This window comes from Caloenas nicobarica, chromosome 3 (assembly GCF_036013445.1).
Source record: "Caloenas nicobarica isolate bCalNic1 chromosome 3, bCalNic1.hap1, whole genome shotgun sequence".
Classification (NCBI taxonomy): Eukaryota; Metazoa; Chordata; class Aves; order Columbiformes; family Columbidae; genus Caloenas; species Caloenas nicobarica.
In genome coordinates, this window is record NC_088247.1 from 91,335,886 (window position 1) to 91,359,291 (window position 23,406).

At 45.2% G+C, this 23,406-nt stretch overlaps 1 protein-coding gene across 3 annotated transcripts in view; it reads right to left on the reverse strand.

The window, feature by feature from the left end:
• The window catches only part of LOC135987139 (uncharacterized), a 57,892-nt gene extending 35,767 nt beyond the window's left edge, over positions 1-22,125 (reverse strand). For all 3 annotated transcript variants that reach the window (XM_065631848.1, XM_065631847.1, XM_065631846.1), the window contains exons 1-3: positions 21,545-22,125; positions 3,833-3,908; positions 2,091-2,581 (exon numbers count right to left, since the gene is read on the reverse strand). In XM_065631848.1, the coding sequence (XP_065487920.1) occupies positions 2,091-2,581; positions 3,833-3,908; positions 21,545-21,613 (636 nt within the window). In that variant the 5' untranslated portion in view covers positions 21,614-22,125. The remainder of the gene's footprint in view (positions 1-2,090; positions 2,582-3,832; positions 3,909-21,544) is intronic.
• Between the last annotated feature and the right edge of the window lie 1,281 nt (positions 22,126-23,406).

The following is a 23,406-nucleotide window of genomic DNA, read 5'->3' on the forward strand; positions in this document are numbered from 1 at the left end:
ACACACACCCTAGTCCCATTTTACAGGTGGGGAATGGAGGTACTGAATGAGACCTGCCCAGCTTTATACAAGGATTTTGTGGCAGAACTCGAAACAAAACCCAGATTTCAGATGATGGCCATGAGATTGCTGATTTTAGCTAAACTGATGGGAATCCATGTGTCAGTAGAAGACCCAATCTAGAACACTATTTTACTTCTATCATGATTTTGCAGCAGAAAAAGTACATGTAGCAAGCAAGGAGTCATCATAAAGCTCCAAGAAGTTACTGGTTAAAACCAATTAAAACTATAAAAATAATACAAATGACCAAACAAAATATTCAGGCTGCATATCACTTTGCATGTTTCTCTCCCTCTCCGCCCCCCCCCAAAAAAAGCAGCACACTTTTAAATTAAAACCACTAGCTGAATATCATTTATTTGTAAGAAGGACTCCACAACCTGGAAGTGTTAATGACATCTACAGTAATAATGTTATTTAAAACACACCCCCACCTCCACTCCAGATTTCAACTTCTTTTGCAAAACTATGTGCCACAATTAATCCAGAAGTGTAGAAGAGCAGATGGACTAGGAGGCAAATTGTTCTCACAACATTTCCCAGAAAAAAAACCACAACAGTTTGGAAAGCTTATTTAAATTAGCCCCTAACCTTCACCAATATACTCCCAAACACATTGCTGAAAGGAACTTAAAGCAAAGCAGGTAGATGCTATGCCTGGGATACAAATCAGAGAAAGCACTTGGACCAAAAGGAATATTTCTTCTTTTACTGCCATGTACTCTGATAAAAAGAAGGCTGGACATAGGCTTACCAGCTTTATTCCTCTCTCATTAGGATGTAAGACTAATTAAAGTCTGTCAGTATCAGTAGAAGATTTGGGTGATGTAAAGTGCAAAACTGAGCCTTTTGAATGTTCTGTGAGCAGAAACTTGGCTAGAAGGGTGAAGAGAGGTTGAAGAAAACTGTACTGAAACCATAAGTCTCTGTATTATGTATTCACATGGCGTACACTGCCAGCAGGACTGAGAATAAGCAGCAGTGTAATGGGGAAATGGAAGGGTCTCACTTGTATAAATCTTAGAAAATAAATACATAGTCCTTTCTTTTAGTGGGTCCATCTCGTAGGCTTAAAGGGGGTGTTGTTAGGGAGGTTAAAACTAGTACATCCAACCAACTAGAAGCAGTGAAATTTGTCCCTAATTAAAGGAAATTCAGAACTGAAAATAACTGTTTTTAACTTACTGCAATTTATTGGGGTCAGCAAATGTCTGCGGATACTCTTTCAAACTGACACTACACCACGGCAAGAAAAATAAATAAAGAACAAGCTGAAATACTAACTCTACAGCAACGCTGTCTGAAAGAGAGCAGGGCAGCCCACCTCACCAGTACCAGGCATGCCCCATTACCTAGCCTTGCAGAGATGAAGAAAACTCCTAGCATTTATACACCTCAATCCCAGGGCCCTATAAAAGTCCCACAAAATCAAGAGTAACTCCATCTAAAGCAGACACTAAGCAGTTTATATTTGTAAAGTGTTATGAAGGTAAAAAGCACTGTTTTACACTGCTGTAAAACTCCTAGGATGCACAGAGATCTGGGCCCAAGGAGGTCAACTAGTGTGGAAATACCCATTATCACCAAGTCTAAACCCACTTTCATCACAAAGGTATTTCTTTATACAACCCTAAGCAATGAATTTATTTTGGAGTTAAGTGGTATAGGTCAGATCATGGCAGCAGGAGTAACTTAACAAAAGTGAACTCCAGTGATTTTGTTCCCATGGAACGCAATGAACCAGACAGTATGAATGCTGCCTTCCTAATGAAGGTAGCAAGATAACAGCTCAACTGTAACAAGAGCCACTCAAGTAGCAGCAGCTTTACCTCTCAGAGAGGTATCTACACTTAGGCCTAGTTTATCCTAGACGGATGGCAGAAGTACCAATTATGTCCCTGAAGATGTGATCATAAGAAGCAACTCTATGAATTTACTGAGCCCTGCCTTAATAATCCTTCTCCATCTCTGCTTAGAACACCTTCTCTCAAGTGATGCTGCTTTCCTCATATGAAGTTCTGCCTTACCTGCTGCATTTTTTCCAGGTCAAGGCTGGGCCTGCTGACCTTATCCCCATATCCTTGTCGATGTCTCTTACAAGGCATGACTTGCTCAAGGCCCGCCCCGACACTGGTGAAGATTAAAGGTCTGGAGGCTGGGCTCCGTACCAGGGGCTGGACTCTCTTGGGAGGGGAGGCACTGAACAGCACAGGGCTTGGGCTGGCGTGCAGGCCATCAGCCTGCTCTGCCACAGGCCGGAAGGACATCGCACACAAGTTCTTCACTTCTTCATCACTGGAGGAGGTGTTGTTGCTGTCACTGCAGCAGGCAAGTCTGCTGACCTGGGACCACTTCCGCTTCTCAGCGGAAAACTCTCGGTTGATGCGCTCCAGCTCCTCTTCTGAGCTGTGGCGGTCAAGGCTGGCATGGAAGAGGGCCCGAACCTTGCAGCATTGGTTCTCCTGGTTCTGGAGCTGGTTGGTGGCCAGAGGGGTCAAGGTACAATTCCGTCTTCTCTCTGGTGGGAGGAGGAGATAGAGGAGTGGCACAGCAGATCTGTGTCCCACACCCTAGTAAACTGGGCGTGCTTTCTCCTGACCTGTTTTTTGTATCTCCTCCCAAGTAAACTTCTGAGATGTTTTCACATCTTTTCTTCCCCAGAAGAAACATCCCCCAGCTGAATATTTCCAAATCTTTGGTTAGACCAGACTGCTAGACATCCCCTCACAAACTGTCACCTTGAAGGCTAGTTGCAGAGCAAGATTACAGACCTGCTGCCCACCTCATCCCCTGAACATGAAGACGACATGATCTTACAAACATGCTGTTAGGCACTTGCCTCTAGCTGAAAACATTAAGTTCTAGTGACCAGTTCTGAGGACAGAGGCGGCAAGCAAGTTACATTATTCTAATCAGCATGTCTGTGGCTCACATAATCGAGATCTAGTTTCTGGAGGTGAAAGTCCTCTTTCTATTACAAGGCTTGTCATACAAGAGAGCCTGCCTTCAGCCACAAGCTGGGCACACTTTACCTGTTCTGCTGAGCTCTATCTTAAGCACATGGAGCACAGATTTGAATTTCAACAGGACATATCCTGTGGGTCAGGAATTGAACTTCTGCCTTTGCATAAGAATCCACTTGAATTTGGCTAAACAACAATAAAACATAGGGCATGCACAAATGACAGAGACTTAGCATAGCTCAACAGATGCATTTACTACAGATTTCACCTGCAGCTCTAAGCTGCTTCATACCAGGTCCAAAAACAACAGCAGAGCACTTGTCACTACTCTGTCAAAGACCCTCAGCTAGATTCAAGAATAGGACTGCCCAATACCAACAGTACAGGAACAAGGGAGTGAGCTAATCAGACAATGAGTCCAGGGGAATGAAGAAAGTGAAGGTCAAAACTCAAAATGACAAGGAAGAGAAAACCTGGAACAACAGGTGCACAAGCATGGAATAGAAGATACATTTTTAGTCCCAGCTCTGCTGCTGGCACAATGTAGACCTTCTCTGTCCCATGTCTGCAGCACTGGGGCCTTAACATGTGGTTAACAATGTCTGTCTCTGATAAGAATAGTGCAACTGCAGCACGTGATAGTAGCAGCTTCTCCCTGTGAGGTCCCAAAGACTTCACGGTGACTGATTTAATGCATCTGGTTGTGGCACACTCAGGACAGAAGAAGGCATTTCCAAGAGCACAAGTGAAAAGCAAAATGGACTTCAGATGTAGCATCACAGGACCCTCCTATCTCATCCCTTTACCTCTGTCGATCTGAGCAAGTTCCTGGTTCTCTCCCTCAGAGTCATCGCTGTCCTCATCACTTGGGGGGTAGGAGATCTAGGGGACAAGGAGAAAGAAAAGGCTTCATCAAGAATACTAAACATTGCTCTGCTGTTGCCCAAGCCACTTCCCCCACCCTCCCCCTCTCATATCCTGCAGGCATCCACCCCACCTAACCACACACACCCAGCTGTAGCACCTCCTTGTATACACATCCTCATCTCCCAACCTCAAACTCCCATCGTATCCTCTTACTTGCAGCAACAAAACACACAGCCTACCACTATTTCCACCTTACTGCACCGCCAACTCTTTCCCAAGCACAACGAACACACCCTGCCCTTCACTCCCCAGACGCATAGCTTATAACCATCATGGCCTACCACATCCACGTCACGTGGACAACTGAATCTCCAAAACCCACTGCTGAAATAAAGACACATCCTGTCAACAGCACTATCATCTTGCAAGGCACCCACAAATGGAAGTGGCATGTTAACTTTAGCCATCCTATGTATGTACCCACACTTCCCCCTTGAAGGCATACACACATAAGCCACCAAACAACAGAATCATCTTGCTTTCCAACAGAACAACTCTGAAGAATGCAACACAAATAAAAAACATGATTTCACAGAAATGCAAGCAATAACATTTTGCTGTCCCCACCAGCACAGATTCTTACAGTGCCACTGAACACCTTTAAATGCTCCAAGAGTAATGACAACTCACATGTTTTGTCTATCAGGAATTTTCAGAACATTGCCAATGGACTTCACCAACCACTTGCTGTATACTCAAATACTACTTACTTGAAACATGTTCTAACATTGAACAAACTTGGTAGTCGTCTCTTGAGAAGGGGTAAGATCTGAAACCTAGCTTTTGTAGGTCAGATAGATCCCACTGCTGCTGTATTTCCTACGTAGAGGAAACCCTATCTACCTCATTCCTAAAGTGACTTGTTCTGCTGCATAGAGGATACCTGGAGGTTACTAGATCAAACCTTTGAGCTATGCAGCTTAGTATGTGTCTCTGGCAATGGCCAAAACCAAATGAGTCAAAGGCAAATGCAATACATCAAAGGACACTATTAAAAGAGACAGTTCTGAAATAACATGATCACTGCAATGTGAGCTTTATTATTCCTTACACTTTTTTATTCAGAACAAACATTCCCATCATTCTTAGCTGAGTCTCCGAAGCTGCTTGGGCACTTAACTAGGTGCCTATGCAGAGAAACAGAAATAGTGGAGAAATTCTGACTGATACTGAATTTGACAGCTCTTAAGTCAACACCTGTTTTGTGACCGTCCTCCAGGATTGCCTTTGGGGGTTTTGTTCCCCCAAAAGCTTGTCACCTTTTTTCTCCTCCATTTTTAAGAGCAACCTTTTGCCCTTCTATATTCATGTTGCCCTTTAAGAAATCGGAAAATATTTTCCTTCCTTGCTAGTCTTTAAACTGCTTTCCCAACTGTCAAATGATGAATGGGGAAAGTGACACAGATTTATCCCCATTGCTGATGTGCCTGACGTAAATGCAGGGGGTTGTTTTTCCCATGCAATTACAATTTTCTTGTACATATTCACACACATGCATCATTTAATAAAGGCAGCTGGCACTGAGGAACACTGCCAAATTAACAAACTTCTAGTTGTCCCCAGAACAGGTATAATACCTGTTTTGTGCCTTGGTAGTTCATAGAGGGGACAGCTGACACTGAGGTGCCATTGTGCTAGCTGCTGTACAGACAGACAGTGGTCCTGTCTCCATTACAAAAGCTAAGGCTCCAATTCTAACTCGAGAGGTACTGACCTTAGTCTGTGGCTCATCCTCACATTAAAAAATTAAGAAAAAAAAAAAAACACAACCTTCCATTTAGAAATAGCTGGGTTTTCAGTGAGTTTTAACAGCTCTGTGTGGGAAAGCCATCATCTCCAGTTTTTGTGCTGTAAATGTCAATACATGGCATGGTGCTGCTTCCAAAAAAGAGGCAATGACATCTAGCACAGGCAGGTCAAAGAGCTACTGCACAATGTCACTGGCTTGAGATGCTTAAGATAGGAGTTGGACTTGAGTCAATGATTGACATTTTGAAGGTCTTTGTGTGTACTGGTCCTAGGCTTCCAGAATATTCACTCCTCCCTGTACAAGTGCAATTTTGCTAGCCTCTAGTCTCATATGGATAAGTCTCCTCTGCTAAGTCCTCGCCAGTCCCACAGGCAGCCCAAGACTAATCTCCTGTAAGTTGCCTTCAACACTTCTCTACAGGCTTTGTTCAGAGCACTTGTGAGAAATGAGAAACCTCTTTCAAACAAGAAGATACTGAGTCTGTGGATTTGGTCCCACAGGATATCCCAAATAAATTAAAGTAGTAGGACAATACGAAAGGCTTCATGGAAAAAAAGGGGCTCCCACAGTCTTTCTAATCATCGTCCTGATGCTAGCCATGGAAGAGTAAGCACCCACTCTTCTAAAATCAACTACGGTTTTTATGAGCAATGTATCAAGTGCTTTTCAGAATCAAGGCAATTAGAGACATGTATTAAGGCACTCTTCCTGACACCCGTTTTTTCTTTTGGAAAAACACATCAGTAGCACATTTCTCCCAACATTCAGACTTGGTTTCTCTCATTACGCCCACTGGTTTATTATACCATTGCTCTAGACAATGTCCTCAGGAATTAGAATATTTTCATAATACACATCACAGGATAACCCTAAAAAAGCCTTAAAATCCAGAAAATGTGCATTTTATGCATGAAGTACACAGCTGATAAAACTCAGAAGTCACATTATCTCTAATGTCCGATGACCTGCACTGTCTTTCAGAAGTCCTCTCATCTCTGATTTTGTGGGGGTTACATACACACAAATACCCTCCTGCTTGGTCTTCACATCTTTCAATAAGACATAATTTTCCTCAGATTTGTCATTCAGAAAGGTCTTCTATTTTAGTATTGTTACATTCTTTTCTTATTAGTAAATCCTTCCACAAACTACATGCTGGTTGTGGGACCTGAAGGTCCTACATATGAGACCCTAGCTCCCGTGCTTCCTAACAGAGGACCATCGTTCATAGACTAACCATTAATCTTGCAGAGTTTAAATTTTATACATGAAACTCCTTGCTGTAATACACCACTCAGGCAAAGATTAATGGTAGATTGAAAAAAGGACTGTGTATATGGATAACAAGAATTTCAAGAAACTATATAGACACAGGGAATCAAAGACTAATGCTCTGACTAGTAGGAGGTAAATACTCCCTTGCTTGACTCTTCTCAGGCTTTAACAGTAACACTGTCCTTTCTTCAAAAGCATTCCACTAAACACAGCAGTATTGTGTTCGGGCCTCCAGCCTCCCTTGCACAGTCTCTGCCTTATCCTAGCTACAGATTTACTTTTGTCCAAGGCAGCAGAGCCTTGTTTGCCTCACAAACTCAGAATTGTGTGACTGCGATAACAGAAAACTTGATCTCCATGTCAAAGATCCCACTAGATCATGGCTTTGTTCACAGCACATAAATCACAGAACTGTTTAGACTGGAAGAGACCTCTTGGCATCATCTAGCCCAAGCCCCTGCTCAAGCTGAGTCAACTAGAACAGGTTGTCCAGAACTGTGCCCAGTACACTCTGTACCTTTACCTGCAAAATTTAAGAGAATAACATCTCCAATGCATATAGATGTGTAAATGTTTACAAGCCATGGCACAAAACAAGCCAGAAAACAAAGGATGAGTACCCATCCACCCTCCAGTCCTTCTTCAGGAAATGCATCAGATCTGAAGTTCAAAGACAGCAGCCTCCTGTTGATGAGGATCTCCGTCTTACACTTGGGTCCTTCATCTCTGGCACCAGATATGCCTTCTGTCAGGCTAAGGACTCCTACCATGCCAGATGGAAACATGGACAAACTTTCCCATGCATTTGATTTTTGCATCAACCTCCAATATGGAAAAATGGGTTTGTGAAGAATAACCAGATGGTATTTAAGGAGAACCGAGTGTAAAGCTTATAACTTTGAAGGAGATTTAACACAAAAGACAAACTAGCAGATACGGAAAAAAAAAAAAAGAAAAAGATAAAAAAATCTTTGCCTTTCTTATCACGCTGCTGCTTGTCAACTGAGTAATGACAACTAGCAGCAGCCAGAGCTGCCCAGTTCCTCAAGGGTCCAGTCACCCTTAGAGTCTGAAGCCTTGAAATACTCCAGAGGATAAGAAAACCCCACCCCCCTGTTAAAGCCAAGCTCCTCTTGGTTTTGCTTACAGAAGAGAAATTAACCTGCTATCATATGATGAAAAGTAGTTACATTAAGAATCATCTGGGAGTTTACAAAAGGGAAGGGAATCTCACTTCTAAGGCAGAACAAGTCTCTCCCAACAGGCTTCACTTAATGGCGCTGTATTGTAAACACCAACAGGGTGGTTTAGTGCAACAGAGGGTATGTGCATGAAGAGTAGACAAAGATACAACTGACCACAGGCAACCCTTCATTCCCAGCTTGAATCAAGAATGCACACAGGCTGGATGGCATCATTCCCAGTCACCCTCTGGGAGGGAGAGAGTTCACCTCCAGGGAGGTGACTTCCCCAGCAGAGGCCAGTGCTGCTTGTCCTGCCACATTTAAGGCTGTTTGTGACACAGGCTTGCTCACTTAAGCCCTGGCACTCCAGCAGAGTGCCTTACATGTGCCCTGGGAAAGAGACTTTGCTGAGGTGGTCTCACTCAGTGGTTCCTGGCACAAAAGCAGAAAGGGATGAGCAGCTCACCATGAGTAGTGGTATCTCTGCTACGGGGAACCCAATTCCATTTCTTCAGACTGAAGAAATGAAAGCAGAGTTCACTTCTCCCTGCCGCAGTGCCTACCGAGCAGCTGCTAGAGACAGGGCATCCTACAGCACAGGGCTCTGCTGCTGGCTCTTCTCCTTCCCAACTGCTTGGCTTCATTAAAAACATTTTACTAAGTTTCCACACTGTTATTTCACCAGGTCAACAATCCCTGTAGTTGCCATGGGACACTGCCTGATTTTGAATGAGTGAGGTGCCATCTTCCCAATTATAAGAAACTCCGAATTAGAGAGAGTGGCAAAACAAGGGAGATTGAGACACTGAAAGGCAGTTTTGAGCCATGGAACAACATGAGGGAAAAGGAAACAGTGAGTCAAACAGACCTCCAAATGAACATCTAACTCCTCTGCCAAGTTCTCCTTTAAATTTTATTTTAGAGGTATTCAGCATTACAGGAGCAATTTATGCTAGTAAAAGAGGCTATAATGCTTGCTCTCTCCTCAAGAAAAGCAACAGAGTTAGAGATTAAATTCAGTTCATTCTTCAAACATCCACATGTGATATATGACTATCTAAACTAGATCTGGGTCCTTCAATAGTTCGGCTTCCCGTCAGAATAGTCCTAGTTTGGAAAAGCTTTATAAAGGCTTTTTTCCATTGTTATTATTATTTTCCTTTTTCATTTTCATAATAGCTCTGCCTTCAAACTCCTTTTCTGATTTCCTTGCAAATGGCTACAATTCAAACCCAGGGTTCATAACCCTTGAACATTGTCCTGCTTGACAAAGCAGCTGTCTGGCCAAGTCAGTGGAAGCAGTGGTGGGCCAGTGGGACACAGCACTCCTCAAAGCCCTTGTTTTCCAGGCCTGCCCCATGCCAAGGACAGCAAATTCCTATTTTTTGTAGGAATGCTGCACCTTTAGTTAGCCTTCTGCATAGGTCTAGAGTCTAGTTAACCATTGGTTGCTTCACAGGTTTGAGGGAGTCAGAGTCACTCTAGGCAGCAGAATCCGCGATGTCATTTTTGTTGAATGCTTACTTCACACAGACACAGGCAAACATGGTGACTGGCAATTCTCAGAGTACAAGTGGTGGGACTCATTATCCAGAGAACATAGGAACTGAGCTTCTGTTCTGCAGAACAATGACTGAACTTGATTTCTGGAAGCATGAGCTTAAGTTGAGTTACCTAGATCTTGAGAGAGGAAAGCATTAGGCTTGCACAGAACAGCAAGGATGTGAGTGGGAGGTTGGTGCAGGGAGTTGCATGTGTGGTCCTCTTATTGTTTTATATCTTCTCCCTCATCCTCCTGTAATTCTGTGAATAAATTAATACGTGTCACTTGGATGTATTTTTGGCACAGCAAGATTAAGTTTATCTACTCTCTACAGCTCCTGGACAGAAGTTACAACTGTGGCCAAACATGACTAGAATCACAGAGATGACAGGGCACTGCTCTAGGCTTGGGGATCCTCATTTGCAAGTGGCGTGACTCTATGCAGAGACAAGTGCAGCGGGGCTGGCTTTAGCACTGGGAAGGGGCACAGAGAATGCTCAAAATATGGTTCATGCTAAACCCACAGAGCACAGCTGGACTCTCTGCACTCTCTTATCTGCCCCACATCACTTCTCTTGCAGCAGTCAGTCTGCATCTAACCTCCTTTCCTAAATCTCCCCCTGCTTTTCCCGGGGCTAAGCTGAGATGATTTTGCAAGGGAAGACTAAAGATAAACACACCAGAGGCTTTTGCAAGTTAAAAAAAATATATATACAGCAGGTCCCAATGCATCCATTTCTCCAGAGAGGTACAGTGTACAGCACCAATGAGCCTATGGTACATAAACACATGGACTCCATAGTCACCAAAAACAGCAGACATCTGATGTTCTCCAGTCACAGCAAATTGAAGGCAGCTGATGTCTACAATTGAGCTCCACTGTTTTACAACAGCTAGAGATCAGGTCTTAAACACAGGTATCAGGTGAGCCACAGCAATAGCCTTTTCCATTGACTCCTATCCACCATGGGTCTGTTCTCAAAAGCTCTGGGTGAATATTGTTATAAGAACAAAACAAAGATCATCCTTTTAAATTCCACTCAAGATAAACCTCCAAAAGGCAGTACTTGTAAAGACATTAGAACAGGCTCAGTTCTACCCAGCAGAGACCAGCAGTATAGACACTCACGTATATGCACATGCTCCTCCCACCAGCCATCAGTCAAACTTGTGTGGCAACAGAGGACCCAAAAGGAATGCTAGCAATTAAAATAAGAGACTTTAAAAAGCCTTCTAGGCAGAAGACACCCAGACTTTGGTCCTTAGCACTAAACACATTCCAAATCTTAGAGAACTCCATTCAGTTTATTTATCCTCAAAGCCACTATGAGAACCAGAGTCTCTTGGTGTAAACCTTGCCCTGAACATGGCTGCAGCTATGATTTAACAGGTCACAATGTTGGAAATTATGATGGAATGAAGTCACTACAGCCCTTACTCAGCAGGTGGATGGGGCCTGGTAACAAAGGTGTTACTGCTGAAGTAGAGCCTCTTATCCTCCAGTTTTCTCCTTGCCTTCCCAGACCACTATGTTTTACCAAATAAGACTGCTTCTGCAGTATGGGGGCCAGGGGAATGCTGCAGCTCCATGCTGTGATACGTACCATCCTTTCTGGTAGCAAGAATTTTTTACAAAATTCTCAAGCTGTCCCTATGTTGTTAGCCTAAGAGGCTAGTTTAGGTTTATAGCTCTTACTGTGGTGAGAGACACCATACACTTCAACTCCACTTCTACCTGCAAATGAAGCTTCCAGATGTGTCACATCCCAGTAAGTCTCCAGCAAGTGTTCTTGTCTGCTCCTACCACTCAGCTTCTGCTCCTTACAAATACTCAGCACAGCCTGGCCTCAGCTGGCAGTCATGTGACAGAGCCACACAATAAGTTTCTCTCCAGCTCTGTTACCTTACTCATGGCTTTGCTGATGTGATAGAGATTTATGGCTAATTCGTGTCCAAGTTTCAAGGATTCTGTTGGAAAACTAGCATCCACTTGTTACATGGAGATGGCATTTTACGCACATAGTTCAGAAGGGAATTAGCAAAGAAAACAGTGGTAAAGCATTGGGAAACACCCATCAGAAAGAAGCAACGCCCTACAAAACAGTTGTGCTATAAAGAGATCCCTTTGCAAAGGAGGTCAACTCCTCTGACGGCTCACAGCATGGAGCCCTGGCATTCCCCTGGCTCGCATCCACAGAAACAGTGTTGACACCACAAAGCACAGCAGTCCAGAAAGACGAGAAGGAGCCTGAAGGATTAAAGACATTCATTATTAGGCCTCATCTCCCCTGCATTAATATTATAGTGACTTAGCTCCATCTGTAATTTACAGTCCATTTGCTGCTGAACCTCAGCTCCAAACACAGTCAGATTAAAAGCAGCACTATTTATCACAGGCTGACAACCCTCTCAGACATAAGGAGAAGAGAGTACAAGGGACACCTAGAACTGGAAAAGCACCTACAGAATAGCTAATCTTATCTGTAATCCATTTGCTGAGAGAGGGTAGGATGAGAGATGGCTGCTCACACCAGTGCTCACCATTCCTGCTTAGGCCACAGGGATCTAAATACATTCCTTCCAAGCTACACCCCAGACCCACTAGCCTAGCTCAGTTATTACATTACTGTGAGGAGGTCTCTTTGCACAGACCAGCTTCTCTAACAGCTTACAGCAACTCCCCAGCTCCACCAGTCTCCTCTGCCAGCAAAACACAGCTGACAGCAGCTGCCATAAAAACCACATCTGGTAACAGTTTTTCCATTCCCTCCTCAAAAGACCCAGAGAGAGCAACTGCCATTGCCCCAAGATACTTATTAGCTGAGGAGAAGCTGCCTGTGTTGGGAGACCTCACTTGACACTCACCTCTGCTTAGCCATAAAGAACTACATAAGCCAGAATTTGCAAACACAAGGAACAATGCCTTACAGTCAGGCTGGAAAATGCATTTGGAGCACATGAGACATTTCAGGCTTCTCCTCCTCTAAAATTACCATGTTAACCCTGCTGAGTGTAAGCAGACACAAGCTCCTTTCATCTCTACATATTTACACCAAACTCCTTGTGTTTTACAGTGGAGCAAGCCAGTAACCCAGGATAATCCTTCAAGACCAAATCTTTGATCCATCTGATTGGGTGTTTTTAAAGTAAGAGTTAAGACCATGTAAAAACTTACAACAGCTCTCATTACACCAGATCCTTTCCTGGTAGGCATTGTGTGATTCTAGTGGATCCTAGTTGGGATAATCTGCCCAAAGAGGTGGTGGTCTCTTCACCCCACACATGAAGGGATGGGCTAGAGATGAGTGGCACAAAGCCGCAATTTGAATGTTTACTCTCTCCTCCAATATATGAGCCAGAAAGTATGGAATTAAATTATTAAGAGGCATGTAGTTAAGGTTTGAAAGTTTTTGCCACAGGATGTTCTAGATGCAAAGACCCTACATAAATTTGGTGTAGTAGACAGGTTTAGGTCAAAGAAGTCCACTGGGCTACTAATGCACAGACAGCAGTTCTGTCTCAAGAAGTCCCCAAAACCAAAGTATGTGCTGTTCTTACAGCCTCCACTAGGTACCCACCTGTGGCACCTGCAGAAGAGGGGATACTGGGAAAACAGACTGTAGGTCTGACACAGGATGGGTGCTCTTGAACCCTATTCACAGAAGCAGGCCACACACACGCATTTACTTGCAATGTCACAACACAAGGGGATGAACAGGACAAAATCCGACAGTGTTCTTGCAGATCCAGCTCACCTCACTCACCACAGAGAGGTACTGAGACAACATCCATGCACCGCATGCTAAATCGGCACCCCTGCATACCGTGTCAGGAGCGAGACAGGTAAAAAGTTGCATTGCACTGCAGCCCTCTGCAAAATACCACTGAGGGGTTTCCCAAGAATGACCTGTTCTGTCCAAGCCAGAATAAAGGGTTTTCTATGAACAAAAATATATTTGTGGAAGATGCTGATTTTTTTTTTAAGCCTCTAAATTATTTTACTTCATATGCTCCACACCAAATACCACTGGTCCCTCCTGTTAATTAGCCTTTGGCCAAAGAACCTTCATTTATTTGGAATAACCAATGCCTAGGAATAAAGAACAAAATAAACAAAAAAAAGAGAAAAATAAACCCCCACACCAAAAGAGTATGGCTGCAGACAACTGTCTAGAACAACCACTTGGCTTTGTGTAATAACTGGGTGACAGGATATGGAAGGATTATTTTATATTTTCCCAGCTTACATCCAGACACACTTTCAGCAAACTGGAGGATCTAGCTGCCCCCCCGGCACCCTTCCTCAAGATGTGAAATTCCCCATTCAACCAAAGGGAATTTTCTCCTCATCTTGTGTCCATTTAGAGCTTGGCAGATTGTGGCCTCTCATGCCAAGAAGCAAGGACATCAGTTAAAAAATAGCCTGCATCATGGAAACCATGTGACCCCATTGGGAAGGGCTAAGATGAGACAGATTTTTGAACAAAATGAGTGTGAGGGGATAGGATCTTTATGCCATCGGCAACTTGAATTCTGAGATATCTTTGAAATCAGTAGCTCAAAACCAGGTTTGTAACCCTGTCAAATCAATTAAGCAGCTACCCAAGGCAAATCAATAGTTTGTTCCCAAGAAATTTCAGAAACCAAGGTCTGTCTGCTCTCATTGTGGACATTAATGAATACTGAGGTATTTGAGAGAACTTTATCCAGGCATCTCCTGTCCTTTCATAAATTTAAATTCAGATAAGGACCATTTACCTTGCAGCCAGGCAACAAACCTCAGGTCAGCCCATCCCTGAAATGGGAGCCATGACTAATAAAAACCTCCTCACGATGCTTCGGCTCTAGCACTGGTTTCCTCTTTTCCTCAGAAGGTGTTTCCAGCCCTGAAATCTTAGGTCATCTCATATGGGCTGATGTTGGGAGGTGATCCCAGGCAAAGCTGTAAAGGGCTTTTCTCAGGTGTGTTTGCTGGGTACAACAACAAACCAACCCAGTCATGCCAGTACTGCACGATGGCAGCTCATTTGAGGAAGAGAATCCATAGACACTCAGTCTACCAAGCCCAAGGGACACCTCCCCAGGTTTTACCACATCTCCTCGCCGATTACACTCATTTAGAAGATGCATGCCAGTTGGGCACAGGCATCAATCTTTGTTTCCAGCACTACAGCTCAGCCCTTGGCAAGCTGGAGGGGCTCCGCAGCAGGACTTTACTTCTACAGTGAGCCTGGATGGTGGGCTGGCCAGCTAAGAGTGCTCAGGGAACAGAGGTCTAAAAGCAAAGACTGGTCCACATAAGCTGCTTGCAAAGCTGGTAGTTACTCACAGAACCTTCTTTGGGCTTTTAGCCCCTGTCACTCTCAGATGACATTCTGTCATGCTAACCCAGAACAACTAGGAAGACCCAGGATTTGGATTATTGCACATGCAGCTATATGGCAACTTTGGTGCAAATCTTCCAAGCAAGATACTTTCTTACATTTGGGAATACCAGCAAGTTTCCCTAAGTGTCCACAATATTTCACCCTCCATGAAGCTATCAAGGCTGGACTAGAGAAGCAACCATGTGAGCTCTTCACATGATGTACCCACACAAGGGTACTCTGTTGTAGCATTCCCATTCTGCTAGGGCTGTCTCAAAGAACAGCAGAAGTTCACCTGGCTGAGTGCTTGATGTGCTGCAGTAATTACAGAGGAGGAAGAGAGATTACTCACCGTGTAAGATCAGCTCCCTCTGCCTCAGTCAGCTCCTTAGATGCCACAGCCTCAAAATGCCTGTCCCACAACAACTGAACAATTCAGTACCATGTATACCGAAGGACACACAGAGGCTAGGCTAATGTAAACAGACCAGTCTACAACAGGGAGGAGGTTATACTGGGTCTGAAAAGCAAGAACAACATAGCAAGAGAGCGGAGAAATGCCCAGAGGCACCCTGAGCTGTCTGTCCCCAAGCAGCAACCAAGCTGGTCCAGAACGAACTAGACTTTGAACTGTGTTTCACCTGTGTGCCATGTCCCCACAGCGTGGGCAAGCCCGTGCCCAGGCTGGCATGGAGACAGCTCTGCATAGGTCACATTGGTCCATATATCCTTTACATCTACTTTCAAGCCTGGGTCACAGCAGAGTTCATACCACACAGAGAATGCTTTCTGTGCAGATAAAGGTCACAACTAATTGGCTTTTCTCTAAATCCTTGCCTGGGTGTTCTTGCTGAGCAGTTGTGGGTGGTGCTGGTGCCTATTCAAAAACAGCTGGCCAACTCTTCTGGTCAATGGTGGCAGGAGGGCAAACAGGCTCTGCCCACGGCCACGTACAACAATTACTGCAGCAGAAAACAGCCCTGGGTGCACACATACCTGTGATGCTGGTTGCTAGGAAGAGTTGGGTCACCCAGCAACCCGAATCCCACTGAACAGGAGAACAGGGGCTACAGATAAATGCATGGAGGTAGGAGGGGTTGGTGCTGCCTATATTGTGGGTGGGAGTGTATTTCCCACTGAAAAAGGAATGCAGCCCTTGATTCCCATACTTCGACATCCCAACAACACTTCTGTGACCCCAGGAACAGCCAGAGAAGCTGGCCATGCTGGCACACTCCAGCAGAGTAGTGCTCTGCCCACCCACCACTCCACAGAGGTGTCTTAAGCAGATGCAAGCCTTGTGTTTTACTTTAAAAAAGGTGAACCCACTGTTTTGCAAGAGCCATAATTAAAATAAATGATGACCTGGGTCTGCTTTCTATTTTCACTTAAATATAAGCTATTTTCCTAGTCAGGAAAACTTTTAGCCTCCCAAACAGTGCTACATAAATGCAGGAGCTGTAAGACAGTGCATGACAGCGGGAAATTAAGTAGAACTGCACTATCCAGCAAAGCAAAATGGATTAACCTTTTTTCACTGAAATGCAAGAGTTAAATACACAGTATTAATTTTTCAGAATTCTGAGTGACTGGGATTGCATGTTCTATTCTTTTCCTTACCTAATATCTATCACAGCATTTCTAACCCACTAACATAATTTTAGTCCAAATTATCACAAGCCTAACTTTAGGCATATTCAGATACTCCAATAGCCAAAACTACATTTACACACTTACATTCATGCAAGTGTTTATCACCCTCCTGAATGAGATCAATACCAACCAGAAGCACCTAATGTTATCAGGTGTTAGTAGGAGGAAAAGCAAAGGTTCAATGTAAAACAGAGTCCTCCAGCCCTAGAGCAATGAACCTGTTTGGTGGGATGTGCTGAAAAAAAAAATCCATGAAGGAGAGAAAACCTTCACACTCCACAGGAGGCAGATGAAGCTAAATTTTCACTGCGCCAAGTTGTCTTCAGCCAGCCTGAAGACCAGTGGCTGGCTGAGCACGTGACAAGCAGTCAGCCCAAAGAAAGAAGGAAATTAATCTGTCTTCATTCATACAAAGCATGAGCCTTTACACAGCCCTTTGAAAGCACACTCACTGTGCATCAACAATAACAATTCTACTTCATTCTTTTTTGGTCTGAGGAGAAAAAAAATTAAACAACACACTCCTGGCTCTGCAGAATTACTAGCTATCACCAGGACAGTGACTCTTAAGTCACTGCCTGCAAGCCTGAGGTTCACTTTGAACAGACAACTGCATCGTTCATATAGGAAGGGTCAGGAACACTCTCAGTCACTGGTCAGGGCTGGCCAGCCAGACTAGAGTCTCATAGCTGGCTCTGGATGCAGATGCCAGCAGAAAATAACTGACATGACTTGCTGGTCCCCAGAACTGTGTATGCATATATACAAGCTGCAAGGTACATGAAGAGAACTGACACGGTGGCTTTGTTAATGCCTAATCCACAGTTTCCTTGTAAGCAAGTGTAAAGCTAAAACTACATAGCAGAGAAATGCAGTTCTGACACCAGAATAGACTCACATATGACTTCATTTTGTTGATTGACATTAAGGAAATGACAAACATGTCTTAATTACCCCTGCCCAGGACAAAAAGAAATATGCCAAGTACATAAGTAATTTAACAACCCTTGTGGAATAAAACAATTGTATTGCCTCCAAAGTAGTTTGTGTCAACAGCAAAGTTGGAATGGAATCACCACGCTTAAAGTGCTTAGTTTTCTTCAGCTACTTGTTCCAGCCAGTTAATTTTTTAACACACCACAATCCAACTGTTTCATTCTGATAACACCTAGGGCCACTAATTAAGGGCTTAGTTTGACTGGCAATGTGCAGACTTGTTCCAACCAGATGCTCCCTGCCCCAAGGAGCTTGCTTGCAAGTAAAGCTTAGAAAATAGACACCTACACTTTATCCACCACACAAATATGCAAGGCCACAAGAGTTGAAGAGGGATTTGGAAGAAACACATTTGTGTGAGAAACCCCTACCCCAAGTTGTAGGGATGAGTAAGACATTTCATTTGTAGACAGCTCACTGAGTCAGCTGGAGAATACTTCTAAGGGCTCAGTATCTGTACTCCATCACAAAAACACGCATGCAACTCCAGAATATGCATTTTTAAAGCTCCTTGGACAATTTGACTTATAGTTCAGGACAGATTTCTCGGGGCTACCAGTCCAAAACTACAAAAGAAAATAAAAAACTGCACTAGACTGTGAGACTGGACAACCAACGAAAATTTCAGGCCTTGAGTTACATGTCTGTCTCACTTTCCTTATTTGAAGCATGTCACTACAGCATGAGACAACCCCTTGTCTTCACTTCTCTCCTGTCTCAAAAAGTCTGCTCTGTAACAGACCCAGTTGCCAGCTCCTATCAAAGATGAACTCTTACCTGTAAAGTCAGATCTGCTTTTGGCTCTCAATTTCTAGCAGCCATCCAAAAACTGGAAGTTTCTGAATCTGGCCTAATCTCTAGCAAATAACACCAGACCACTGAAGCAAGAGGTGGAACGACAGGCTGAGGCACAAGGCTCCAATTCAGTCCTTTCTTGGATTGGGCCAAAGCAGCTGAAGGGACTCTAAGCCAACAGGCTGGACTATGAACCACAACAGCTCAGGAGTGGAGACGCTGCCACTGAGCCACCCCTGCTACAGGGTCATGAGTGTCCAGTGGGGAGACAGCAAGGTCAGCAGGACCAGTCTTCCAAGGCTAAGGGTTCAAATTTGAGCCTTAACTACCACACTTCACAGCCCAGGCACCCTTACCAGAAACTGCTGGCAGCACATGCTAACCCAACAGCAGGCGAAATGTCAGTCAGTCAAACCCTCCCTTCCCATTAGGGTGACTTCTGGTGACAGGGCAATAAAGGGACACTAGCTTCCTCAGCAACACAAGCACGAGCCAGCAGACCTCTTGAGTCAAAGCCCTCTGAGCAGCCTTAGTTGTCAACTGCCTAAAGACCAATTTTAGTAGGGGGAGAAAAAAAAAGTCCATTACATCAACACCCAAAGCTTGCCTATTTCCCGGTTTCACAAACGGGAGGCAATGGCAGCCTCTCAGCTTCTCCAAGTGGGAGACAAGACCTGCCACAGTCACACTAAACCAATTCGGGACACATGGTACCAAAACAAGATCTTTACAGTGGGCAAAAATTTAATCCTGAAAAGATCCCCAAAGCTTGGATGCCACTCCAAGGTTGGTCAAATCTCCCAAGCTTACAAAAATGATTTGACAATTTACCCAAGGACAGACTCCCAGGACTTTGCAGGAGTGTTGCAAGCTAGAAATGCAACAGCAGCTTACTTTCCCTTGAATTTGGGAACTTCCAAAGGTCATAAAGTGCAAAAGCAAGTGGGTAACGAAGGAGAAGAGCAGCTAAGTACACTGTTTCTAAGGCTCAGAAAGCTCTTGGTTTGGGTGGTAGATGCATATCAGTTCTTATTCTTCCCAAACTGGTTGCTCATTCTCTGACTTTATGCTCACACCTAACTTTTCATTAAGTTTCAATGACAGCAGACTGGACCATTTAAATAATGCGTGTACCACATGCCAGAACACATACTGCACAGACACAGACCAGTGTGAGGAAGCTGAGAGGCAGAAGTCCAGTCTGTGCCTGGCAGCCCCACATCATCTGAAGGCACCAGAGGGAGATGGCACAGGACACCTGACCTCATCAGAGGGTCCATGCACAGGGCAGCCACAGGGAGCTCCCACAACACTCACTGCTTGTGCCACCTATCCCACGCCCACACCTGCAAGGAGATCTGCCCACACCTAACAGAGAGCACTGCACAGTTTGTTAAGTCGTTAGTATGCTGGTACAAGGCTCAACCAAGACCAGGCAGCTGCACATGGTCCCCAAAGGCCTACAAAACTTACATAAACCCAGAATTTGAAAGTCTGGCTTTCTGCCCATACACATATATACCAGTCATTGTACCACTCCCCACGGCAGACTGCAATGCTACCTCTGATGGTCTATGCATTAGCCTGGCAAGAAATAGTGCAAGCCTAAGTCTCCTCTATTGAGCCTGCAAAACTGCAGACCACCTGTTTGCAGCATGAAACCTTTCCACTAATATGAACAAAATGGCTGCAGATACACACTCCTGCAGGTTCTCCTGCTTTCCTCCATGCATCCCGAAGGCTGTATACAGCCCTGATTGCTGCTTCCAAAGATTCTCACTGTTTCACAACCTGAGGCTCCAAGAGAAACAATAAAGCTAAAGGAGGTGATCACAGACACAAGACCCAGAAACACAGTGTTCAAAAGAAATCCCCCAGTGTCTCTGCAGATATATTCTGCACTGAATCCATCTACTACAACCTAAGGCATTGCCCTTATTTTATTTCCAAAAATAAAATCTAATCCTACCTCCCCCAAGAACCACAGGATGTGCAAGCCCTGCAGGAAGAAGTACACAGACACAGCAAACTTTGAGGAAACACCAGCACTGTTTCCAAGATAGTTGCCATCAGCCTGTCCAGAGTGACTGCGCAGAAATGCAGCCACACAGCAAACCGCCTCTGTGTAACACATACAAAAGACTCCTCTAGAGTCTGGTATACAGATCCCCAGCCCCCAACTCAGGCAATGAAGACTGCCACTTTTTCCAGATCCCTTCTTTGATTTGGAGCCATGCACTAGACTTCCCACAGTACTGATGCTGAAACAGAGTAACTCTACTGATTTCAGCAAGTATCCCTCAGTTCACAACACTTTTGCCAAAATAGGATCTGGTGATTTTTTGTAAGTAACTCATCATGACTCCATTTTTATCCCATTGCATATGGCTCAAAAATTCCTCCTTGCATTTGGCAGGAAGGGCTTAAAAAAACCCACAAAACCACAAATTCACGATAAAGGGTTTCTGGTTTTTTTGTGGGGTTTTTTTTTTAACACTAAGAAAGGATGTAAGAAGAGTTCGGAAAGCCATGGGTCAATGCAGTGAGCCAGACTACAAACTTTAGCTTATATTCCAGCCTTCTGGACCAGAAGTGAGAGAAAAGCAAATAATGAGCTGAAAGGCATTTTAGACAAATAGTGTTTGTACATTACCTAGCACAGCGGAGTTCCAGCCAGGTGAGAGCTAGGAGACTACAGATGGCACACATACAAAGGTAACTAGACTATGAATGCCTATGTAGCTAGATGTGAACACCATTAAAAGTTAATACTTCTAAAGAATAGACAGATACATTTGCCTTTATCCACCTTTTTGTATTACCTACTAGACTGTGCAGTGTAACTCTGAGAGCAAAAGAACAGGACTTAAGTAGCAGGAACACAGTCCAGGCCAGTTCCTACTGAGCACACCGGCTGAGAGGAAACTGGCCCAGCATAATAAACACTGCAAGTTACTAGTGTCTCAAGGCCCCGTTATTAGTTACATGAAAGGTGCAAAAATAACCCAGACAAAACCGCCTGTTCTTACCTTTAGCTGGAAAGGTTGAATTTCGTTCAAACTCTGGTTCCTGAGCTTTTTGGTGAGGATCTTCAGCATGGTACAAACCCGAGGAGCCAAGAAAGGGTTAAGCACACACACACGCACACATCTACATCTGCCGAGCCGCTGCCGCTACGCTTGGAGGAGCTCCGCAGAGCTTGCATCCAGCACCCAGAGGTACACAGCGGCGGGGGTGGCGGGGGCAAGGCTCCGGACAGCCCACTTACAGCTGTGCCCCTCTGTCGTCCGTCACCGCACTCTGTCCTGCAGCCCTCCGCGAGGGAAGGAAGAGGGAATCCCTTTCTAAAGCCTAAGAAAAAAAAAAAAGTACCAAATTTCCTTTGCTTTCCACCCCTCCCTGGTTACGCTTCAGAAAGGAGGGAGGTACCAGCTGGCAGCGTGGTGCAAGGGACAAGAGACGCTCAGCACAGAGTGCTTATTGAGGGAAGGCAGAGCTCCCTAGCCGGGGCCCCGGGCTGCGCTCATGGCTGCGCTCCCTCCTGCCTCCCTCAGCCCCAACGCCGGCGGACATCGCGGCCCGCTGCCCTCGGGCGGCGCTGCCGCCTCGAACCCCCACACGGCCGCAGCCCCTCGCCCCTGCCCGCGACGGGAAACTTGTAACAAACGGCGCGGCGGCCGCGGCGCCCATTGGCCGGCCGGGGCGGGACGGGGCGGGGCCTCCACTTAAAGGGGCCCCGGTGGAGTGACCCCTGGTGCCGGCTCCGCCGGTTCGGGGGCTGTAGACCGGTCCCGAGCAGGCCCACCGCGTCCCAGGCGGCGAGCCCTGGGTCCCCGATCTGGGAGGGCTCTGCTCGGGACGTAGCAGACTGATAGCTGCTTGTGCCGTGCCGCTGCCTGCTCACAGCTAGAGGGTAACAGGCTGCCGTGACGTGCCTGTCCTGTCCCATCATCCAGAGTGCAGAGCCGTAGGGAGCACACGTATATCCTATCGCGAGTCCCCTAAGCCACCCAGGGAGCTCGCCAAGGGCCTACAGCAGCAGGGCAGCTCGCCACCGCCTTTGCTCAGAGCAACTGCAAGCGCGGGGCCAGGATGGCATCGGTTCCTGCTGCACCAGCCGCCCTCGGGCGTGAGCAAGGTGCTCCGTTTCCATGGCCTGTCCTCCAGCACCTCCCTGGCAAAACAGGCAGGAAAGTTATCAGAGACTGACTGATATGCTCCCAGCCGCACTGAACCCGCAGGAAGCCACCGACAGGTTTGCCAGCAGTAACAACAAAGGGCTTTCACCTGCTGCCAACTCTATGCCAGTGATAAACTCCCTGTGTCTAGGTGAAAGGTCCTTTTTGCCCATTACCAGTCCCTTGGGGCCAGCAGAGCCTTTTGTCCCAACCTTCTTCCTGGGACAAGTTCAGAAGCGCTGAGGAGGTTTCCATTTGTGTACGAATTCCAGAGGAGCACGGGCTGGTTAACGTATTGGTTCCCTGTTCTCAGCCAGCACACCTGTATCCAGATAAGGAAAGAGCACTCATAAAATGCTGACTGTGGAAAAGAAAGTGAACATCTTTGCTGCAGGGGAAAGGGCCTCAGTTCAGCTCCAGTTAGCCAATTATTTTTCTTGAAGGAGTACAGCAGGCATAGAGTCCGAGCCAGAAAACAGCATTTCTTTGGCTTTTTCTGCCTTCATAGAAGATGCCTGCAGTAGGAAACTATCTCATCTATTAAACAATACTTACCCTGTGAGTTCTGCATTCACACTGTGGATTTATTTTCACCTGGTTTTGCCTCAGTTCACACCAAATTGAAATCACCATCCAACCTTATGGCTCTAAATCACCATATGTTGTTTCTAGATATTTTGGTTTCCTTATTGCATGAATACAGGAAAACAGGT